This window comes from Xiphias gladius, chromosome 8, assembly GCF_016859285.1.
Source record: "Xiphias gladius isolate SHS-SW01 ecotype Sanya breed wild chromosome 8, ASM1685928v1, whole genome shotgun sequence".
Taxonomy (NCBI): Eukaryota; Metazoa; Chordata; class Actinopteri; order Istiophoriformes; family Xiphiidae; genus Xiphias; species Xiphias gladius.
Window position 1 is genome coordinate 2773422 of NC_053407.1, and position 21292 is coordinate 2794713.

The 21292-nt window shown below is 39.1% G+C and overlaps 2 protein-coding genes across 2 annotated transcripts in view; one reads left to right on the plus strand and one right to left on the minus strand.

Annotated features, from left to right (window-relative positions):
* The window catches only part of vps9d1 (VPS9 domain containing 1), a 48795-nt gene extending 48309 nt beyond the window's left edge, over positions 1-486 (plus strand). The window contains exon 17 of the mRNA XM_040133090.1: positions 1-486. This exon is cut by the window's left edge and continues 1093 nt beyond it. The gene's annotated coding sequence lies outside the window, so the exon portion shown is untranslated.
* A 9230-nt stretch (positions 487-9716) lies between these two features.
* On the minus strand, positions 9717-20875 carry si:dkey-238o13.4 (uncharacterized protein LOC560780 homolog). Its single transcript, XM_040132193.1, has 6 exons — positions 20715-20875; positions 19165-19272; positions 17234-17373; positions 16812-16908; positions 14180-14304; positions 9717-11817 (listed from the first exon to the last, which is right to left on the minus strand). The coding sequence occupies exons 1-6, from the start codon at positions 20797-20799 to the stop codon at positions 11641-11643; spliced, it is 732 nt and encodes a 243-aa protein (XP_039988127.1). The 5' UTR covers positions 20800-20875; the 3' UTR covers positions 9717-11640.
* Positions 20876-21292: the final 417 nt, after the last annotated feature.

Sequence of the window (21292 nt, forward strand, 5' to 3'; positions counted from 1 at the left end):
GTCTTCCCATCAAAAAAACCGAGATCCAATTTAAAATACAAGTATGTTTCTCTGGACTGGATTGAAATTACAGGAGGACCAGCAAATTCACTCAAAAATGTAGGTAATTGTGGCTGCAATTATTACTGGGGTGGGGGTGAAAAATTAACTACAAATGTGCTGGGACAGCATTAAAATGCCTGACCAGGGCAGGTAATACTAAAATCACCCCACCTCCCCTGGAGCAATAAATCCCATCATAATGGGGCTTTGAAATTTTTTGTTTTAGGAAATCTTCTGGAAGACAAGAATGTCTCAGACTGATATTGCGTCAAAAATGTTTTAATAAGTGTACCTTGTGGGGTTTTTTTGTTTTTGTTTTTTTTTTAAATACAGAAAGAACATGCAAACTCATAAATTAGACAATGTGTGCATTGGTTTGTTTATTTGTTTTTAAGACTGGTGGCAAAATTCATCTACAGAATACAAATTAAAAGTATGAATCTATGCACTTTGGATCTATTTGGAGACAGACTTGCCTATGGGACATAGAGCGATTGTCAGAGACACCATGTAACAAAGACAATGAGACACTGGATGAGCACAGGAAAGAGAGAAGTCAGGAAGTCTTGTTTGGACCATCTGTTAACAGTCATTGTGTTTGCATGTACCAGCATACTGGTTAACATTTAAATCAGGCATACAGGAATATGAATTGGTTGTAATACTGTTGCACTTTGTTATTTTGCACAACTTTTTGAGTTTGAGTTTAAGTCCTGTGTGTGTGCTCAGCCCTCCCAGAAAGCCATTAGTTTCCACTAATTTTGGCAAGCTTTACAAATCGATTATAGAAACTTGCTTTGTATGGGTGTGCTGTTGTGATGCATTCTTGTGCCTGTATTAAGCTCTGACAACTGAGACTTGCAGCAAGGTAACAAAAATAATAATATGTCTTTAGACAAAAGTTGCCATGATAATGTGATTACCAACTTAATGTCAAGCAGGTTTATAGTCTCTCAAAGTCCATTTTGTAATGTACTGGACTAAATGGAAACCAATTGCTCCAGGAAGGAGGTGGAAAACATTCAGATACCTTGCAAACTATGGTATGAATCAGATGTTAGGCATTGGTTATTACATTAAGGGCGATATAGGTTAAAATATGCAAAAATATTGTTTGGTTTGTGTTTCGAAGACACCTCGTAAGCAGACTTGCTTCCATTATCTGTTCTCAGTTCACTTACTGAAAAACTAGTTATATAAATTGTCATTTTATTTTGTTTGGTTAGTTTTCTTGCTTGAATTTATTATTTAATTTTTAAATTTTGTATGGATCCAAAAGATGTGGAAATATGTCTGAGGTTTCTGAACTGTTTTGGATATGTTAGTACTACTTATATTTTGTGACATTAACACCAAAAACAGATTTATGTATATGTAATAAATGTTTGTGATTATAATAAAAATTGCAGGATGCTATAATATTTTTAAGTGGATTAAGCCACTAAATTCTTGTAAATTATTTATTGTACATTTTGTGACGTGAATGTTGTTTCACTACTAAACTGACTTACCGTGGAAGCTTGGGAATGTAAGATTGAGACTGAAGAGTGTATGTTTATGAGATGAGTCAGTAAAAATAACAGAAATGTTCTAAAGTCAGACCACAAATGATGTGTTGTGGTCTAACTTGACATCTGACCTCACTCTGAGGCGAAGCAAGGTCAACACTCTTTGGCTCTCTTTGAAGTAACTGACCTTGCTAAACATAACACTGATAATCCTGGATCCCTGCTTTCACAAAGCTGGCTACCTATTGGATCTGTAATCTCAACAACAACCAATCACATCCGACATCAACAGATCCAGAGCAACATATTTAACAAGATGGCATTAATTTCTTGCTGGTAATATACAGTGCATTCAGAAAGTATTCAGACCCCTTCACATTTTGTTATTCTGCAGCCTTATGCTAAAATCGTTTAAATTAATTGTTTTCCATCATCAATCTACACTCAATACACCATAATGACAAAGAGAAAACAGAATTAGAGAATTTTTTTGGAAATTTATCAAAAAAGAAAAATTGAAATATCACAACGACATAAATATTCAGACTCTTTACTCAGTACTTAATTGAAGCACCTTTGGCAGTGATTACAGCCTGGATTCTTCTTGGGTATGATGTGAAAAGCTTTGCGAACCTGGATGGGGACTGTTGATGGACAGCCATTTTCAGGTCTTTCCAAGATGTTCGATTCAGTTCAAGTCAGGGCTCTGGCTGGGCAGCTCAAGGACATTCACAGAGTTGCCCCCTAAGCTCCTGCATTGTCCTGTTGGAAGGTGAATCTTCGGTCCAGTGTGAGGTCCTGAGCACTTTGGACCATTTTTTCATTAAGGATATATTTGTAGTTTGCTCCGTTCAGCTTTCCCTAAACCTTGACTAGTCTCCCTGTCCCTGCTGCTGAAAAACACCCCCACAGCATGATGCTGCCACCTCCTTGCTTTACTATTGGGATGGTATTGGGCAGGTGTTGAGTAGTGCCTGGTTTCCTCCAGACATAATGCTAATAATCAGTTCAATCTTGTTTTCATCAGACCAGAGAATCTTGTTTCTAACAGAATGAGAGTCCTTTGGGTGCTTTTTTGCAAACCCTGAGCGGTTTCATGGGTCTTTCACCGAGGAGAGGCTTCCGTCTGGCCACTCTGCCATAAAGCCCAGCCCTGCAACACTCCATGAGGTTGGTAGAGTGTTGCAGTGATGGTTTTCCTTCTGGAAGTTTCTCCGATCTCCACACAGAATCTCTGGGGTTCAGCCAGAGTGACCAGTGTGTTCCTGGTCACCTCTCTTACCAAGGCCCTTCAACCCAAATTGCTCATTTAGCCCGGCAGCCAGCTCTAGGAAGAGTCGTGGTTGTTCCAAACTTCTTCCATTTAAGAATAATGGAGGCCGCTGTGTTCTTGGGAACCTTCAATGCAGCAGATTTTTTTTTTTTTTTTTTGGTAGCTTTCCCTTCATCTGTGCCTGTCTGAGTTCTGCAGGCAGTTCCTTCAACCTCATGGCTTGGTTTTTGCTCTAATATGCATTGTCAGCTTTGAGACAGGTGTGTACCTTTCCAAATCTTGTCCAATCAATTGGATTTGCCACAGGTGGACTCCAATCAAGATGTAGACACAGCTCAAAGATGATCAAGAGAAATGGTAGGCAGAGCTACCATTTCGGAGCTAAAATTCAAGTGTAATAGCAAATGGTCGAAATACTCAGTGTGATTCTAAAATTCTTTTCTCACCTTGTCACAATAGGGTATTGAGTGTAAATTGATGAGGGACATAATGAACAATTTTAGCATAAGGTTGCAAATTATCTAAATGTGAAAAAAGGCACTGAATTTACTGTATTTCGTTGCAACAGTATAAGTCATTATTAACTACACTAACTTTAAACTAAAGCACACCAGCAGAATAGAAAAAAGTTAGCAATAGAAATAGCTGATAATGCTAAAGGCAGTCTTATAAATGAGTGGGAATATATAGTATTTTATAGGCCTAATATTCATTCACATTGAAGATTTTAATAGTCTGGATTTTGAATATATTATTATTTTTTTAGAGAGGTACTGCAGGTAGTTAAACGCAATACTTGAAGGACTTGAAGAAAACAAGGCTGAAATGTTGCCTGAGTAAATCATTAGTAGTGGATCTGCAGTGTGCATATCTTTCTCCATTTTAAAGTAAAAGGCTGATCACTGCCTGCCATTAGGACACATTCTGTGATCCTGTAAGAGTGGTAACTTGACTTTTAACTCACTCTAAAAAAAAATGTTGGCATGGCAATGTTGGTCAGTTGGTCCCTCCAGAATTTTGGTCCAAATTGGAATATCTCAACTATTCAAAGGATTGCCATTAAATTCTGCACATTCGTGGCAACCAAAGACAACTTTATGACTATCTCTAGCGCCACTGTGAGGTTGACGTTTACGTTTTTTTTTAAATGTTTCATCATGATGGACTGCCATGAAATTTGGTACAGACATTTACATTTCCCTCAGAATGAACTGTGTAAACTTTTGTGATCTCCATAAATTTTCATCTACCACCAATACTTTGGTTTATGATCAAATACTTGAAAAACTAATAACATTCCCATGTGTGTACTGCTACTACGTGAATGCTAGTATATGAAAACGCTAAACTAAGATAGTGAATGTGGTCAACATTATACTTACTTAACATCAGCATGTAGCATATCATTGGGAGCATGCATGCTGACGTTAGCATTTAGCTCAAAGCAACATTACCTAAACCAGTTTGTGATGTGTATGTTAGCTCATTGGCAATGTTTTAACATCTCTGAAATGGAGTGGAACCATCATTAATGTTGTTAAATACATCTGTGCTTTTCCCACTATGACATGTAAAACTGACTCCTGTGGAAAAGGTGCACGGGTCTCTTAAATAATAATACAGAATGTTCTTTACTGAGGTTTGATAACTTTCTACTTGGGAACAAAGACAAGAGCTTCAGATAGGGTATCTGGAGGAAAAGACATAATATGACCATGTTTACGGTTGCACCAATCAATGTGAAATCATACAGGAATCTGTTCTTAACTGAGAGAAAAGAATCAGTGTGGAACTTTTCCACTAAATCTACAGCAGATAAAGAATTAAAAAAAAAAAAAAAAGGAGTCCCTGCCTCTTGACACCCGGCACTAACAGGAACTGAAGTGACATGTTTTTTTTTTTTTTTTTTTTTCTCCTTTCAATCTTTAGGGTGTCTGTGTTGTGATGATGGCTTGATGATGCAGGAGGCTGATATGGGCACATTGCTGAATAGCAGCAAGAGCCTGCGAACTTGAAAAAAAACAAAACATGCCACTATGAATCAGTTAGAACACCGCCAGGAGCTACACCACCCAACATGTCACCCTCTTGCTTGCTTTCTCTGTTCGTTCTCTCTAGGAATGGTATTCTTTTTGTCTTTCTTTCCAGTTCACTTACCTGGTCACCCCCATGCCAACAAGTATACTGGTCATTCCCTACTGATTCAGGTTTAAAGAACCACCATACAGTGCAACAGGGCAGTTTCAGTAATAGCTGTGTACTTAGTAACAGCCATTTTAAACCATCATGGTTACATATTTAACCTTAAATTTGAAACATAACATTATCTTAACTATAGCCCTAAAAAAACATAAAAATCGTAAAAACTACTATGTCTACCACTCCGTTAATATTCTACATAGTGCTAGTGTCCAGGGGTGGAACAGCAGTTACAGTGGTTAAAGGTTAAAGAAATAGTGTAACATTTTGGAAGCAGGGGAAAACAGCTAGCCTGGCTCTCTCCAAAGGTGAAAATATTTGCCTACCAACTTCTCTAAAACTCACTTACACATATCTTGCTTGTTTGCCTGTCACAGTCACAAGTTTGTTTTTACCATTTGGTTTTTTAAAAGAATTAAACAAATTAGATAGAATGTATTAATTAGTGAGAGGTGTTGGTTGGCTTATTTTTGCCACTTTGAATGGAGCCAGGCTAGCTGATTCCCCATTTCCAGTCTTAGAGCTAATCCAAGATAATTGTTTGCTGACTCTTGCTATATAATACACTGACATTTATGTTTGTTTCATGTAGTGATTTAAGAAGCATAACAGTATAACTGTATAATTTATCACTCCACAAAGATGTTTTTGTCTGCCACTATTTTCAGTTTCTTCAGTGACGCAGAAGCTTTACTGAGTGTGTAAGTGACATGCTTCATGTACATCATGATTTAGTTTGTTTCTTTTGCACTTTGTCACATTTTTCATTTGTTGATACACTAACTTTTCCACCTCAGCCAAGCATAAAAACTTTTTTGCAATATCAGAAGATTTTTTCGATCCCCGGCTCCTCCAGTAGGCAAGTCAAAGTGTCCTTGGGCAAGATACTGAACCCCAAATTGCCCCCGATGTATCATCGTTTTGAGGGCGTGCTGTGTAGAAAGTGCTGTATGTATAGAAAGACGAATGAATGTGTGTATGAATGGGTTAATGTGGCAGGGGTGTAAAGTGCCTTGAGTGGTCAATAAGACTAGAAAAAGTGCTATGTAAATGCAGTCCATCGTAAGAATAATTTTCAAGAGTGGTTTCCAACCAGGAAAGTTCATAATATCAAATAATTATTGCACACCTGGATTTGGGGATAATTAAATTCATTATATGATGTTAAGCATTAAGCAGCATTCAGTTTTGACTGTAATCAGCATTTCAGCCAGGACATTTGAAATTATATACAACAGACCTTCTGACTATCTTGATTTTGCTGTTGTAGATGGATCTGCAGTTTACTGGAAAAATTGGAGAAAAAATCATTAAATCATCCCTGCCAAAAATTAGGAAGAATCTTACCTAAGAGGTCAGCTTCATAACAAAATTGTACTCCAAGAAGAGGATATTTCACATCTACTTTAATCAAGATCCTACACCTTAAGTCTTCAGAAGTTATATTATTAAAATGTCCTATGCACAGAATCATATGTGTGTCCACTGTGTGCCCTGCCCTTTGTCTATTTTATGTCAGGGACTTTTAATGCCATGTTAGCACACAACATAAATCTTTGTATAACTGACAAATCAAAATGTGTATTTACAGACACAGGAACAAATCTTGTTTTACTTTGCTGTCCTGATAGAAATGTGCATCATGGTGAGAAGAACGAGTACTCCAATAGTGTTCCTTCAAACTTGGCTGCTGTAGTAAAATGTTCTCACCCTGTTTTCATACTTTGGCCCTAAAAGCAGTTTACAAATCACATTTTGAACCAATTAGTTTATAATTGAGTTGCTCTTTGTGACATGCTGGTATACGTCTGTGTTCACGAGCGTGTTCTACTGCGTTGTCAGTGATTTTGTATCCCTTTAGGGTGATGGGACACACCCTGGCTGAGATAGCGTGACTTGAAAGTTCTGACTCAGTGCGTCCCTGACCTCAGAGCTGGCTGCTGATATGACACAAGCCTCTGAATGCCTCTGCCTTCCAAAGCAACAAGCATGAAGGCAGATGTTACTAAGTAGATGCATTTATAGGCCGATCACACTTCTGTCCCCTCTTTTCACAAAGCCATGACTCTTAGTGACAAACCAGGCCAGGGCAAGATATGTCAATAGGGACCACACACACACACACACACACACACACACACACACACACAATCTCCTGCCTTTATAGCTGCCCTGCCTCCCTCATTAAACTACCTTCTGTCAGACAGCTTGTCAGACTGCATCTTGTGGTGTCACCTGGCAAGTCTATGTGCCAATAATGAAGCTTTCAGTTTCTGAAAGCTTCATCTCTTCTTTGGTGAGGTCTTGCTGCTCTCTCATGAAAACAGGCTGCCAAGCTCATGGTTTCTTTTTCCATCTGGTTCAAAAGTTTAATCCCTCTCATCTCAGCCACTCCAATTTTTAATCAAAAGCAGAGGAGCAATTTGGCACCCATATCTCAACTATTGAACTGTTCTTCCTCCCTCATTGCCTTTGTCTCTGTGTTCTATTATCTGTTGTATCATCAGGTACAAAGCAGTGCGGAACCATCAACAGCTGTCTCCATCCCTTTTTTATCTACTTAATATTCAGTCACTTTGTCAAAATACATGTATCCACTCTGAGCTATGTCTGTACAATTACCCTAATTACCCTTGGGTTACTGATAACCCCAATGCTGCATACTACCTGTCTTTTCCTGCCCATATTCTCGTTTCTAAAATTAAAAAAAGGGATTCATCCAAAATAAATTGTAGGCTCCTGGTTGGTTCACCACAAGGCTTAATTGAGCAGCATGTTTTTTTTGGTCCTACATGGGTAGAATAAACCTTACAATAATACACAAAGTACACACAGTACAGCTGAGGCTGATGGGAAGGCAAATAGTTTTGCAGGTATTTGGTCCTACACCAAAGTATTGGACATCTTAAATTTTGACCTGATGATGGTGCTAGATAAAAAGTCAGAAGATCATCAAAGTGATTACAGTTCATCTCTTGGGCATCATCAGTAGTTGTCAAGACATTTCACTCAAAATCATAAATATCAACCTCATGGTGGCGCTAGAAGAAAAGTCAGGGGATCAACACAATTAGTGGGATACATTGTCTGGGAACCATAAATGTTTGCACAAAATTTTGCTGCAGGAAAATTAAGGGAAATACCAAAGTCATGGTGATTTATCTATGGATATCTGTACCAAATTTCATGACAATCCATCCAATAGTCGTTGAAACATTTCATTAAAAACCAAAAATGTTAGGCTCATGGTGGTGCTAGAAGAATTCTCACAGATCACCAAAATTCATGTAATAATTGAGATATTTAAATCAGAACTACAGTGATGGACAAACACACCAACTGACATTGCCATCTCTAGAGCCATTCTGCTAATGTGGCAAAAAACAAACAAATCAGCCCACATTTGACTAACAGCATTCTCCTGTTCCAACATAAAAGCCAATGGTTCAACCAATTTTCTCTCATTTCATTTAATCTGTTCACCAACATTTCTTCTCTGACAGATCCTCAATCTGTTGAGCCTCATTTAGAAGACCGTTGTGCCTGGTTCCTTTTAAAACAAAAGCCAGTTTTCTTTTCTTATTAGAATGAGATGAGTCTTCATCAGAGGGCAAACATGGCCGTTTGTGTGGTTGTGTTTTACCGTTTCCATTCTTTTCAGGGGGAGATAAAGGGAGGGAGAATCAGGAGGAGATGAAGAGGGAAGAAAAAGTGGGGCCCAGTGGGTTCTCCCTTGTGATTTAATCATAATGTGGCCTAATTGAGCTGTCAGCCGACAAGTTCAAAACAAAAACTGTGACTGACCACCCCACCCCCAACCCCCACCAAAACTACTACTACTCTATCTCTCCCCACTCTTGTCTGCTTTCTTGTCCAATCCCAGTTATCCTTGTCAACCAAGGGTAGCCCAAATTCTAAGTACAGGCATATTTATTGGCATGACAAATTCGTATTCTTCTTGTGGAAGCATGGACACATTAAAAGTGCTATATGAAGTTTTTGCTATCGCTACACAGCCAATGTTAGCATTAAGAGCTGTTTACTTACCAGTCTAGAAGAAACATTGAGTTCAGTCTCAAACGCCAAGACCTGTCTCCAGTGGTGGAAAGCAATGCCAATGTTAACTCTTGTTTTGCTTCTATTTTTGTCACTTATTTCTTCTAGCTAGCGCCGGCCCATTCCTTCTCGTAGTACTACTTAGTGATAATAAATCACTGTAGTGTCCAGTGTTCCCTCAATTCAGCCTGAGAGGATGAAGAAGTAGCACTGCCCAGATGGCGTATTCTGATTTCTTGTTTTTTAAACCCAACGATGGCTGAAGCTCTTGGCAAGCAACCATTATCATCACCACCACCACCACCACCACCACCATCCGCTCCCCGGCAAGGAACCATGTTCAGTGGCAGAGAAAACTTACAAATAGCACCTTTAACAGTACAGTATATAAGACAACAATGACATAGTATACAGCAAGACAGACAACAATGCCCTCTCTGATACTGCAGTCTGCTGTTCAGTTTGTCAAAGGGACATGCTGCCCAGAAGAATGGATGACAGACAAAGGGGCCTATAGGGGCTCAGTGCTGTGCTTGTGATGGGGACAGAGAGTCACGCCAAGGGGATGCTAAAAAGACAAACTGTTAGGCAAACACTGCAATGGACAAACAGGATTAGTAATGTAGAACGTATCGTTTATTGGTATTTGAATGCGAAACAATGCATATTTAAGCTTTACTTTTTACTTAAACATTACAAAAGGGCTAAAATGGACCAAACAGTGCTGTTTAACCTTTGTATCTATAATCAGGCAGGTTCTGACATTGTGTTGATCATGCCATGCCAGTGACATACTGTTCAGAGCCATAGTCTCCATCCACAAGGAGTCAGTATGCTTCTCATGAACTGCATGTTTGGATCATCTAATAGTATCTGAAAACCCCTCCCCCCCAACACCTATTTGACATTGGAATTTGGTGTTGGTGGTGCGTTTGACAGTTGTTAAAACTTTCTGAAACCAACAAGCTTACAATCATACCCACTTTATGCAATGATTGGCCAGATGTGGAGGTGAGAAAGGAGGTGGACTTTGAGCTCTTGTTAAATTGTTGTTAGAACTTGTTCATTTCAAGCATGCCCAGACCTTTAAGGAGTAAGTGTGCTTCAAACAAAGTGCTTGTCAAATTGACTAAATGCATCTGAAATGGTGTGAAAAAACGGTGTGCATTGAAAAAAGTATTCACTAAAGCTTTCCATTTTTTCATTCTTCACACAATTACTTCAGTCAGGTTTTACTTGCACAACCAAGTGCAGCACCATGAATGTCTTCAAGAGACTGTACACAGTCATCCTAATTTATAGAATTCAGCCACTGGAGGCTGTGATGGCAGGCTTCCAATGTGGCCGTTTGGACCAAGTATAAACACATTCCTCTGTAGCTGTGGTTAGATGACACCTAGTATGAATTAGTTTGTTTTCAATCATATTGAACCTCTTAATGATCACAGGATGTGACATTAATTCACCTGTCCTGTTTTTACAACACATAATTTCTCCAGCATATCAATGTCCCCAACATAGAAGGTTGTTAATATCTCAGTCTTAAATCTAGAAGTGCCTCAAGATGCAACATCCCCAACTTTTTAAGACTTTGTAAGACTGTCTCAAATTCCTGAACATCTCAGGTCATCAAGTGTAAGAGTTGTATTACCTCCAGTCTTCAACATGTTGCATTTATATCCTCTATGCATTTATTTCCTTCTCATAAAATATTTTTGTCAAGGTCTTAAAAACCTGCATTATTTACATATATGTTTGCTAGCTAGCAGTCCTAATCCTTGCTTTTTGCTTGCGAATGGCTATGTTTCTTAGCAGTTACCGCCACCTGTCAATCAGTGGAATAGCATAAAGCATGGTCATTGCCATACATTGTTTAAATGTGCGTCCTCTTGTGCATGCTAATACAGAACAAAATGGGCATCTATAGCGCAGCAAATGGTCAAAAACTCTATACCTATATCTATAAATCATGATTTGTAGATACATACAATCAGATAATCTACAACCGAATACTCTCTTCAGTTTTGGCCAGTTGTTAAAAAGGCAGTGGGGAGCTTGGCTAACTTCTCTATATCTAGTCATAAATTCCTCCGACCTGCGCCTCAATCTTCACCTGCTCTCGCCAATGGTTTGGCCTCAAGAAGTCTAGTTTTATACCACGAATATTTAGCAGATCCAGGGAGAAAATGCTGTGTTATATTTGACTATCATGTCTTCCAACAATGCATAAGTCAGTACACAAATGTTTGATAATATTTGTATGGAAGCAGGCAACAATGAGAAGGTGGGTATTATAAACCCTGTGTTTGTGGGTTGTTTTTTTTTTACAAACATCACACAACATCACATGCAGAGAAAACAGATGCTAATGATCAAAGAACAATCAATATACAATTCACATAAACTTGTGCAAGGATTGGGTTCAGAGTTGTGTGGGAAGAAAACAATTGGACCAAGGACACTGTAAATGTGTTACTGGAGAGTTCAGAATGAGCAGGGGTAGAAGAAGGGTAATTGTGTCCCTGTAACAACAAGGTAGGGCTGGAGGAAGGGTTTCCAAGTCTAAATGTTCCTCTCCAGAAGGACAGTTTTTAAGTCTGCAGGGCAGTTGACATTGAAGATGGTATGGGAAGTGTCTCGCCTTTCCACAAGGGTGGCAACAGCTTCGCCCAGATCCAGGTGGTTTAGGTAACCAGGTGCCATGCGCTCTGGAGTGGCTACACCTGTGTCGATCTTCACCTGCCAGGACCAACCAATAAAGGAAGACCGTTTCAACGGCGACCACATTAAAGAGTAATTCAAACTTATTGTTTACACTTACCATAACATCAAAGTAATTGCTGCGATCTGGGGACGCATCGACATCACTACAATAAAGTCTAACAGTACATGAGCAGTCAGACCATCAGAAAGGTCGAAAACAAGCCAACACTTTATTCAGATTATCTAAACCACTTCATTTGGAGGACAAAACTGAAATCTATTTAATAATCCCTCACTGAACAGGAAGACAGTGTGTGCACAACTACAGTGAGTACTGAATGTCAAAAGTTTAACCAGGACGTTGGTCTGTTAACTGGTAAATTTAATAATTTTATTGTCCACCTTTTGTTTTCTCTTCCAAATATGTTTGGCTAACATGAGGGTGTTTAAAACCTGTCTGATCTTGTTTCTGTTTGTATTTCTTGCCCCCTCAAGCTGCCCCCTCAAGCTTTTAGCAGTGTTGTATGCTCCCAGATATACAGTATGTAATTAATTTGATGAGTGCAATCGGAGAAAATTACTGTAAGTATGAAAATAAGATAAAAAAATAAAATAAACCAGAATGTACTATCCTTTAATTATATAGAGATCCAACACACTGAAAGTTCACATTGGAAGTAGCTAAGGATTGTTTTTGCACCCACTCAAACAGGCACAGTGATTATTTCTAAGATCATACTGACACCCTTCTAGACATGGAAGAAAAAAATCAATTCACACTAGAAATGCAATTCCTTTCCTTTGCGATTCTGAATTGATTCACAGATTCCAAAAATAAATTTTTGCATGTCGTTAATAACGTTGACAGAGTGAAATAGGTGGAACTGAATTGTGAGAACACAGTACAGCACCCAGATATATAAAGTAGACACACTAAAGTTATTTTCAAAGATGGCAAGGGTATGGGTGAGTTTTAGATTTGATAACTAAATCGGAAGACAAAAGTGAAGTATGTTGCTAAAACTTCATATCCCATTACCTGGAGACTAACGTTAGATTAATGGAGCACATAACTCCATCACCAACAAATAAGTTGAACCATCAACACACACTGGAATACTTTACAAAACTTCAAGCAGCTCTTGTCCAGTGAAGAAAATAACTCAGTCCACAAAAAGTTTTCAAAAGCCCTACATCTGTACAGAGTTGCAGATAATGATGGGTTTCATTTGTATAAGTGTTTCAGCAGAGAGGGTGTTCTCCACTGCTGAAGAAGGAACGTTACTTACAACACAGTGGACTTTAATTTCATTATTCTCATACAGACAGAAGACTAAAACGTGCTAACGGTGCTTATAGTTAACAGTTGCAAATTAATGTAGCAAACTTTTTTTAAATAAAAAAGGAGTATACTTTTAAACACTTTCCCATGTTTTTTGCTGTTCGCCAGTGAGTTTAATTCAGACCAGTCAGCTTAACTGCCAACTGTTACATTTCCTATTGCAGTTTAGTTGACTAAGGACATGAGTGAATCGTTTGGCACCCACTGAACTGAAGTAAGAGCCCAAAAATAGTGCCCCTTTTTCCACTTATTGAATCAAGAATTATTTTTTAAATCAAGAATTGATGCTGAATTGAATTTTGAGACCAAGAATTGGAATGAAATCAAATCATGTGATTCCGTAAGATTCCTACCGTAACATTTTCACACTGTATCAATAAATGTCTGTCACTGTCTAACAAAACACATTCAACCTAAAGCCAATTCATGAAAGCTTTGAATCCTGCAGTGCTATAGCTTTACTCAGAAAAACACTCTGACTCACAGATAATGATGTGCTTTACATTTCAGGTGTGTATGAGATTAAAAAAGAAGAGTTGTTATGTAGTTCGTTTCAGCAGGGATATAGACCATGGCTGAGAAAGGAAAGGAGTGTCACCTACTAAAAGCCAAACAACATGAGTGGCAAACATGGTGGACAATAAAGTTAAGTGATCTCTTTTTTAAAAACACATGTAACCTTTTTTATGACTGGTTACTGTTAGGAACACATTTAGCCCAGAACTGCTCATCCAATTTAACGACAGTAGTGTATTAAGTGTTGTTAAGAGAAATCCTTTACAACTTGCCATTTGCAAAATAACTAATCCTGAAGTTGTATTTCAACGCTACTGCAGAGTTTCTCTTTAAAATTCCTGTTGGCTCTGTGGTAAAAAGAACAGGATCTTACCACTTCAAATGAAATCTGAAGGACTTCTTTTATTATGTTGTGCTTAGCTTAGAATAACTAAATGAACAAGTCTGAGGCTATGTGACTGAGGTCAGGTTGAAATCCTCTATCATCTTTGTTGCTTTGTTACTTTACATCTTGCTGCGTAATCCATTTAAAAGTCTCACCTGGTTCAGTTTACAGGGAACCTCAGGGTACTCCTCTCGGAGTACCTGGCAGAAGGCCAGGGTGCTGGCAGCTCCCACTGTCAGGAAGCCTGTACCAGGCATCAGCAACTTTTCTCCTGCTCCTCCTGTGACACAGAGCAGCAGAGGGCATAAAACTACACAGTGGATTCAGAAAGTATTCAGGCCGCCTTCACTTATTTCACGTTTTGTCATGTTGCAGCATTATGCTAAAACTGTTTAAATTCATTTTATGCCTCATCAATCTACACCCAATAATGACAAACCGTAAACAGAGTTTTAGAAATGTTTGCAAATTTATTGAAAAGGAAAAACTGAAACAACACATTGCCATAAGTATTCAGACCCTTTGCTATGACACTTAAAATTTTTCTGGTGCCTTCCATTGATTATCTTTGATTATCGTTTCTATGCCTTAATTGGAGTCCATCTGTGGTAAAATCAATTGATAGGACATGATTTGGAAAAAAACACAGGGTTTCACAGCTGACAATGCATATCAGAGCAAAAACCAAGCCATTAGGTCAAAGGAACTGCCTTCAGAGCTGTGTCGACTGTGTCGAGAAACAAATCTGGAGAAAGCTACAAAGAAATTTATGCTGCATTGATGGTTCCCAAGAGCACAGCGGTCTCCATAATTCTTAAATGGAAGAAGTGTGGATAACCAGGACTCTTTCTAGAGCTGACCGCCCGGCCAAATGAGCAATCGGGGGAGAAGGGCCTTGGTAAAAGAGGTGACCAAGACCCTTATGGTCACTCTGGCTGAGCTCCAGAGATTCTGTGTGGAGATGGGAGAAACTTCCTGAAGGAAAACCATCAATGCAACACTCCACCGATCTGGGCTTAATGGCAGAGAGGCCAGATAGACGCATCTCCTTAGTGAAAGACACATGAAAGCCTGCTCAGAGTTTGCAAAAAAGCACCTAAAGGACTCTCATTCTGTGAGAAACAAGAATCCTTGGTCTGATGAAAACAAGATTGAACTGTTTGGACTCAATTCTTAGCGTCATGTCTGGTGGAAGCCATGCACCACCTATCACTTTCCCAATACCATCCCAATGGTAAAGCATGGTGGTGGCAGCATCATGCTGTGGTCAGGGTTTAGGGAAAGCTGAACGGAGCAAAGTACAAAGATATCCTTAATGAAAACATGGTCCAGAGCGCTCAGACTGGGCTGAAGGTTCGCCTTCCAACCGGACAATGACCCTAAGCACACAGCCAAGACAACGCAGGAATGGCTTAGGGACAACTCGTTGTATATTTCTTAAGAGGCCCAGCCAGAACCCCTTACTTGAACCCAATTGAACATCTCTGGAAAGACCTGAAAACAGCTATCTATCAATGGTCCCCTTCTGACCTGACAGAGCTTGAGAGTATCTGCAGAGAAGAATGGCAGAAAATCCCCAAATCCAGGTGTGCCAAACTTGTCACATCATACCCAAGAAGACTAGGCTGTAATTGCTGCCAAAGGTGCTTCAACTAGCACTAAGTAAAGGGTCTGAATTCTTATGTCAATGTGTTATTTCAGTTTTTTCCTTTTTAATAGACTTGGTAAAAATTACTAAAATTCTGTTTTTGCTTTGTCGTTATGGGACATTGAGTGTAGATTGATGAGGGAAAAAATGAATTTAAATGATCTTAGCTTAAGGGGTCTGAATACTTAGTTAATGCACTGTAGACACACTAGCAGTAACCTTTTTCTGCTTTTTCCACAGCTGGGCAGAGTGGCTGTATGCTGGAGTCACAGTGAGGTTGAAGTGACTATAGACCACAACACAAAAACAAAAGCAACCCTCTTCACTGACTATGAGAAACTGATAAAAATGACTGAAATTTATGTTGTTATAAAGACTTTAAAATGCTACTTCTATATTTTAAAGCTGCAATAATCAATATCTTTAAAATAAAAATGATTTAAATTTAAAATATTTTAAAATCTAAAATATTTTAAATAAAATAAAATACTTAAAATAACAATGGATCAAGTGTAATGAGAAACAAGTTGAATTTGAATTGAACCCACAGAGAACGATCACCCAACTCAGCAGTTACCCTCAGTTCTACTGAGTCGATTAATGTCTTTCAGCTCATTGTTTTGGTTTTCTGTTCCTCAACTTCACTGTTTTAATTCAGGCTCACTACTCCCATCAACCTCTTTTCCAGCAGCAGCCAGCAGCTGTTTTCAGTGAAAAAGCTCTGATAAACTCTCTGAACAACACTGAAGGTACAGAAGGTAGCCAGAAACACATCTCTAAATAAATGTTTTTATGTGTCTGCTGCATGTGTTAATACAACAGTTTGATAACACATTGGTCAGATCAACTTCATAAGGTATGTTAAAAATAATGTCGGTTGTTTTGCTGACCACAAGTGGCCAAAAAGGACAAAAAAAATAATACAGCTTTTACAAATCACATTTCCTGCTTATTATTAGAACAAAGCCTGAACTATACTGGTTATGGATTCCAAATTGGCATGAGCCTTTGTATTCACCTTCTGTGTATAAAAAACCAAACATCAGTTCAGTACAGTTCTCTCAGTGTTTCTAGCATGCACAGGCGGGCATCTGGACAGAGGCTGTGCTATTAGTAAAATAAATGTCTACAGGACTCACCTGTTATGAAGGTGTAGGTACAGTCGGCGTCATCCCTCACCAAAGGGAAGAAGGCCTTCCATGACACAAATGTGCTAAAAAGTAATGTCTCAATTACCTGGGGAGTTGAAGGGAGAGGAAATAGGAAAATAATCAGAGAAGAATCCGAATTTCATTCTTGTAAAGGAGGAAAGGCCTCTGCAACAACATTCAGACATGATATAACAGGAGATCTCTGCGTGAAAAACCAGGATATGGTTACCACAACTACTACTAAGACTACTCTTACAAGTACCATTACTGATTCATGTTTATATTTTATTAAAAATAATAAAATATACACATGCTTATATGAATGCAAAGAAAATTCAAAATTTAATCAAAACCACTGGCAGTCTCATGTATTGGTCTAGCCACTGTCTTGTTTATGTGTGTGTGCTCACCCAGTGCAGGTCTTTGAGAGACTGGGTGTGTGGGGGACCTCCCTGCCACCAGCTGAAGCCTAAAGAGGAAACAATGTCAGTCACCTTCCCCGCATCCTTCAGCAGGGCCTGCTTTGCCAGCTCTGCTCCCTCCTCTGACCCTGAAAAAGAGAGGATTCATAAGAGGAAAAGCTTCTAGGTTATTGTCTAGTTTAGAATGTCCCCCCGGGGGACAAGAAAGGTCTTCAAAACAGCAATTTAGACCAATATGTGTGACTACGGTTGGACTAAGATGGGTTTTTAAAGGCTGATATTAATAGTTTTTGACTGAAGCTGCCATCTTTTGCCAGTATAATATGGAGGATGATTCTAAACAATTTTAGTGACTCTGACCTATCATTTAGCAGAATTATCAGTAAAATTCAGCTCTTGATATACACTTAAGTCCATGACAGGGTAACTTAAACACACCAATAACATTTACTGAGCACATTCTTGCTTCCCAGAGGATAAGCGCTTTCCAAATGGGGACAAAATGGCAACCTTTCACATAAAATGTCTTCTTATTTAATATACAACACAACATTACACTATCTATCTGAAATTACAGGCCATACCCTATACCACACCAAGCAAGGCTTTTTCAGCAAAACCCCTGAGTATAATGAATATGGCAAAGGTGTGTTTTATTGCTAATGTATTCAACATTTATTTATTTCATTTAATCATTGTTAGAGGATCATGTGTTATTTTTTTTCTTTAAAAAGTAACACCGTCTCACTTTAATTATCCCATGATGTCATTTAAGTGTCGCTTGCCTGACCTGTAAAACTTCCCCGTCAGCCTCCGCTGCTATTTATGTTTAGTGCTAATTAGCAAATATTAGCATGGTAACATGCTAAACTAAGAAGGTGAAAATTGTCAAAATCATACTTCCTAAACATCAGGATGTCAGGATTATCATTCTGAGCATGTTAGCATGCTAATGTTAGCAATGAGCTCAAAGCACCTCTGTGCCAAAGTACATCTTCACAGAGTAACTGGCATCGCTTTAAACTCTTATGCTTGTTTTACTTCTAGTAAGGCTCTAACGGTAGGAAAATCACTGTTATATTTTTTCCTAACATTGGATCCATCAAATTTGTATTTGTGTAAAGTAACTTCACAGGCTTTACAGGCCGCTAGAAATTCATTTTATTGCAGCAATGATAGAGTATGTAGTGGTGGAAAATACAGGCAGGTGAGAATTAAATTAAAAAACCTGAAAAATCAGTGGAGAAACAGGATGAAAATGCCCCCATGCATAGTTAACGAGGGGTCACTGAATGGTTTGATGAGTATGAAAATGATGGGAATCATATGCCATGGCCTGCGCAGTCACCAGATCTCAAACCAAATGAACAACTATGGGAGATTTTGGACCGACGTGTTAGACGTCGCTCTCAACCACCATCATCAAAATACCAAATGAGGTAATATCTTTTGGAAGAATGGTGTTCATCCCTCCAGTCGAGTTCCAGGGACTTGTAGAATCAATTCCAAGGCACAATTAAGCTGTTCTGGTGGCTCGTGGTGGCCCAGCACCTTACTAAGACGCTTGATGTTGGTTTTTCTTTTAATTTGTCAACTTTCTGTAACTAAGTTTTACTCAAGTACTGTACTTGTGCACTTGTACTTTACTTGAGTATTTCTATTTACTGCTACTTTATATTTCTCCTCCTCTACAAATATTTTACTTTTTACTCCAGACGCTGGAGCTTCAAATAGATGGAAATTGCCAGGGAGAAATTTCTCATCACACCCTTCTCAACAGCCTGACTGACAGAGTGTGGCTGTGGAGAATAGCAAACAACCCCACCTCTGCATTCACAGGAGAGACTGCACATGTGCTGGTTTCAGTGGATGGATGGATGACAGAAAGTTATCTAGATGAATGATGTATACCAACTTACCCACATTCCCCTCTATAGTGATGAGGTTATCCTTTGTGTTGGGGGAGATGAATGATCGGAGTCTCTCCAACCGTCTACTGTCCCTGGAGATCACTGCCACTTTAAAACCTTCACACACGCGCACATGCACACACATGCACACACACACACACACACACACACACACACACACACACACACTTGTACTTCAATCTTTGTGATCTTTGTCTACCCTAACCTCAACCATCACAACTAAATGCCCGACCCCAACCGTTACCCTAACCCTTACCTACACCTAATTGTAACCCAAACCTAAAACCAAGTCTTAACCCTCACTCGGCCCTATGAAGTTGTGAGGACTGGCCATAATCTCCTCACTCTGCAAGGTCTACATTCAAACTGGGGCTCACAAAGACAATAATATAAGAATACGCACACACACACACACACACACACATCAGATTCCACATTAAGACATAGTGCAGAGAGACAAAACCAGCACCTTTAACACAGATAGAGAACTAATCGTTCTCACATGAAAATGAAAATTCAGTAATAGGCCTAGATTGTCCTAATCTGTCTATCAAGGTCATCAGAGGGATAAACACGACAGAGTAGCAGATGGTAACTTTCTTCTTAATTCAAACAGAAAAGCTATGTACACGCGATGTAAATCCAAAACCAGTAAACTTTCATCACAGCATCCTGAACTATCTCCCTCACTGGTTTATGTAGATTGCAGAGGCTGCAGCAATAAATAACCACAACAAATTTCATTTTGGGATTGAGACCCCCTCTAAACAGAGATGAATAATGTACCAAAACCTAAATCACAATCAGCTACCTCCAACCATAAAATATGATTTTGTTAATAATGATGGAAAGTACTGCAGAGGTTGACACCAGAGCTCAAATCAATTCACATCAGAGTTTAAATCCCAACTATGACGAAACCAAAAAGCATAAATTATAATAAACTCACGTCACACACTTAAAGCAAAGATATTTACATTTTTTTGTAGGTTAGTCTTTTGCTATATTATAAATTACCATAACCTCTTTCATTGTTTTCAATGTTTCCATTACAATAATAGTATCGTAAGTAATTAAGTTAGATAAAGTATGTTGAAAATGTCTCATGTTTTCTGTATCTGTTGTCCAAAGGATCCACACTGCAATCTTTTCAATCCCTGATTATTGGATGTCAGTGACGTGCAATGAAATAAACTCTAAAAAATGGGGTTTAGTCAAATTTTCGCACGCAGGCCAGATTAACATCAGATTAAGAGGCAGTCATGTAACAATTCAAGGCCAGAAGATGCTTATTAAATACGAAAACTGACATAAAATACTCATAAAATGTCTACATTGCAGTTTAACGTGATGGAATTCCTGCTGACACAGACACTTGTAGGTAGAACTGTCTAGACGGTCTCAAAATTAATTTGGACGTTCGCGCTGACACAGAAGATGAAAAATCGTCCTCTGATTCAAAGAGTATAGTTTTTCTAAATGTCCTTTAAGCGGTAGGGAAGGATTTTCTGTCTCCAAGTGGCCCCTGAGCATCTTACCTTTATCCAGCAGTGCTTTAACTATCGCAGAGCCCACTGTCCCCGCTCCTCCTAGAGCTAACACAACCCTGTCCGAGTTTGACATGCTGGCTGCAGCGGCGCGGGACTCCTGTAGGATGGATGATAACACTCTGACTGCGCTGGAAGTGAAGCTGCTGACTTGTGCATAGCATCTTTGCCAGGCCAGGAGGCTTTAATCTAAACTCAGGGGTTCAGCTCCGCCCTTCTACCAGTGTCACTGAGAAAACGCCCGCAGGTCAACAAAAGAGGCTCACCACCCCTTCATTCACCCCACGACTTTGTGGTTTTGTGTGTGTGTGTGTGTGTGTGTGTGTGTGTGTGTGTGTGTGTGTGTGTGTGTGTGTGTGTGTGTGTGTGTGTGTGTGTGTGTGTGTGTGTGTGTAAAGACTCGGTTTTAGGGGTCAGGTTAGAATTAGGTTTAGTAAAGGGTTAGGGTTAGGCATTCAGTTGTGATGGCTAAGGTTAGGGTAAGGGGGTAAGGAATGCATTATGTCAATGGCGGGTCTCCACGAACGTTGTAGAACAAGGATGTGTGTGTGTGTGTGTGTGTGTGTGTG

Bases quoted from the DNA above. Each gene is read 5' to 3' on its own strand.
- si:dkey-238o13.4 (XM_040132193.1), bottom strand. From the start codon at position 20,799: ATGTCAAACTCGGACAGGGTTGTGTTAGCTCTAGGAGGAGCGGGGACA. The intron at 19,273-20,714 runs GTAAGATGCTCA...GCGTGTGTGAAG, and splicing joins TAAAGCACTGCTGGATAAAG to GTTTTAAAGTGGCAGTGATC. The intron at 11,818-14,179 runs GTGAGACTTTTA...TGGTCCTGGCAG, and splicing joins TTCCCTGTAAACTGAACCAG to GTGAAGATCGACACAGGTGT.